The sequence below is a fragment of the Rhea americana genome, unplaced genomic scaffold (genome assembly GCF_003343005.1).
Source record: "Rhea americana isolate MKP2758 unplaced genomic scaffold, rheAme1 scaffold_611, whole genome shotgun sequence".
Lineage (NCBI taxonomy): Eukaryota > Metazoa > Chordata > Aves > Rheiformes > Rheidae > Rhea > Rhea americana.
In genome coordinates, this window is record NW_028186770.1 from 8,875 (window position 1) to 9,974 (window position 1,100).

General features: G+C 78.1%; 1 protein-coding gene across 1 annotated transcript in view; it reads left to right on the forward strand.

The window, feature by feature from the left end:
* LOC146587107 (3',5'-cyclic-AMP phosphodiesterase 4C-like) overlaps positions 1 to 1,100 on the forward strand; it is a 7,940-nt gene that overhangs the window by 2,247 nt on the left and 4,593 nt on the right. Inside the window, exons 2-5 of the mRNA XM_085320149.1 lie at positions 49 to 372; positions 476 to 512; positions 665 to 738; positions 830 to 879. Coding sequence (XP_085176275.1) covers positions 49 to 372; positions 476 to 512; positions 665 to 738; positions 830 to 879 — 485 coding nt within the window. The remainder of the gene's footprint in view (positions 1 to 48; positions 373 to 475; positions 513 to 664; positions 739 to 829; positions 880 to 1,100) is intronic.

The window sequence follows — 1,100 nt, forward strand, 5'->3', positions numbered from 1 at the left end:
GGCAGGGGTGTCGGGGGCTCCCTGCAGCCCCTGTCCTCGGGGCGGCAGGTCGCTGCTCCGGGGGCGCCGGGGGCTCCCCGGGCGGTGGGGCTGGGCCGAGCCCTGCCAGGCGCCCGTCCCCGGGGCCTCGGGGCTGGGGCCGGCGCTGCCGGCTCCGAGCCTCGTCCGCTCTCTCCCGCGCAGCTTCGACCTGGAGAATGGCCTGTCGGGCAGGGGCCCGCTGGACCCCCAGGCCAGCCCGGGCTCGGGGCTGGTCCTGCAGGGCAGCTTCGCCCACGGCCAGCGCCGCGAGTCCTTCCTCTACCGCTCCGACAGCGACTACGACCTGTCCCCGAAAGCCATGTCCCGAAACTCCTCCATCGCCAGCGACCTGTGAGCATCCCCCCCTGCCCCCCCCTGTGCCCCCGGCCTGGCGCCGTGGGCCCGGCACCGGCGGCCCCCCGGCCCCCGGCTCACGCGCCGTTCGCTCCCGCAGGCACGGAGAAGACATGATCGTCACGCCGTTCGCACAGGTAGCGCCTCCGCCGACYGCCGGCACGGCCCCCCGCTCCGCGCGCGGCGCCCGGAGCATCCAGCCGCGGGGCGCCCATCGCCCGGCATCGGGGCGGCGGTGGGGGGGTGGGGGTCTCGCCGCCCGGCCGCAGCCCCGCTCTCGCCCCGCCAGGTCCTGGCCAGCCTGCGCACCATCCGCAGCAACTTCGCCGTGCTGACGCACCTCCAGGACCGCACCGGTGCCAAGTGAGCGGGACGGCGGGGGGCGGCGAGGGGGTCCCTCGCCCCGGGGGGGTCCCCGGCCCCCCGAGAGCGCTCAGCGCYCTGTGTGTTGCAGGCGAGCGTCGAGCAGCAGCCTGCCCTCCGCGAGCAAGGCCAGCCTCTCCGGTGAGCGCCCCGCACGCGGCGGCTGCCCCCACCGTCCGCGGCGACCCCAGCCCCCTGCCCGGTGCCCGGGGGTCCCCGCATGCCCGCAGGGGTGGGGGTGCGATGGGGGCTGGTTTTTTGGGGAGGGGGAGCTGGCTGCTCCCCACGGTCCCCTGAGCATCCCCACCGCCAGGACCCCGGCTTTGCCCCGTGCCGAGGCAGCGGCGCCGGGGCTGCGCCGG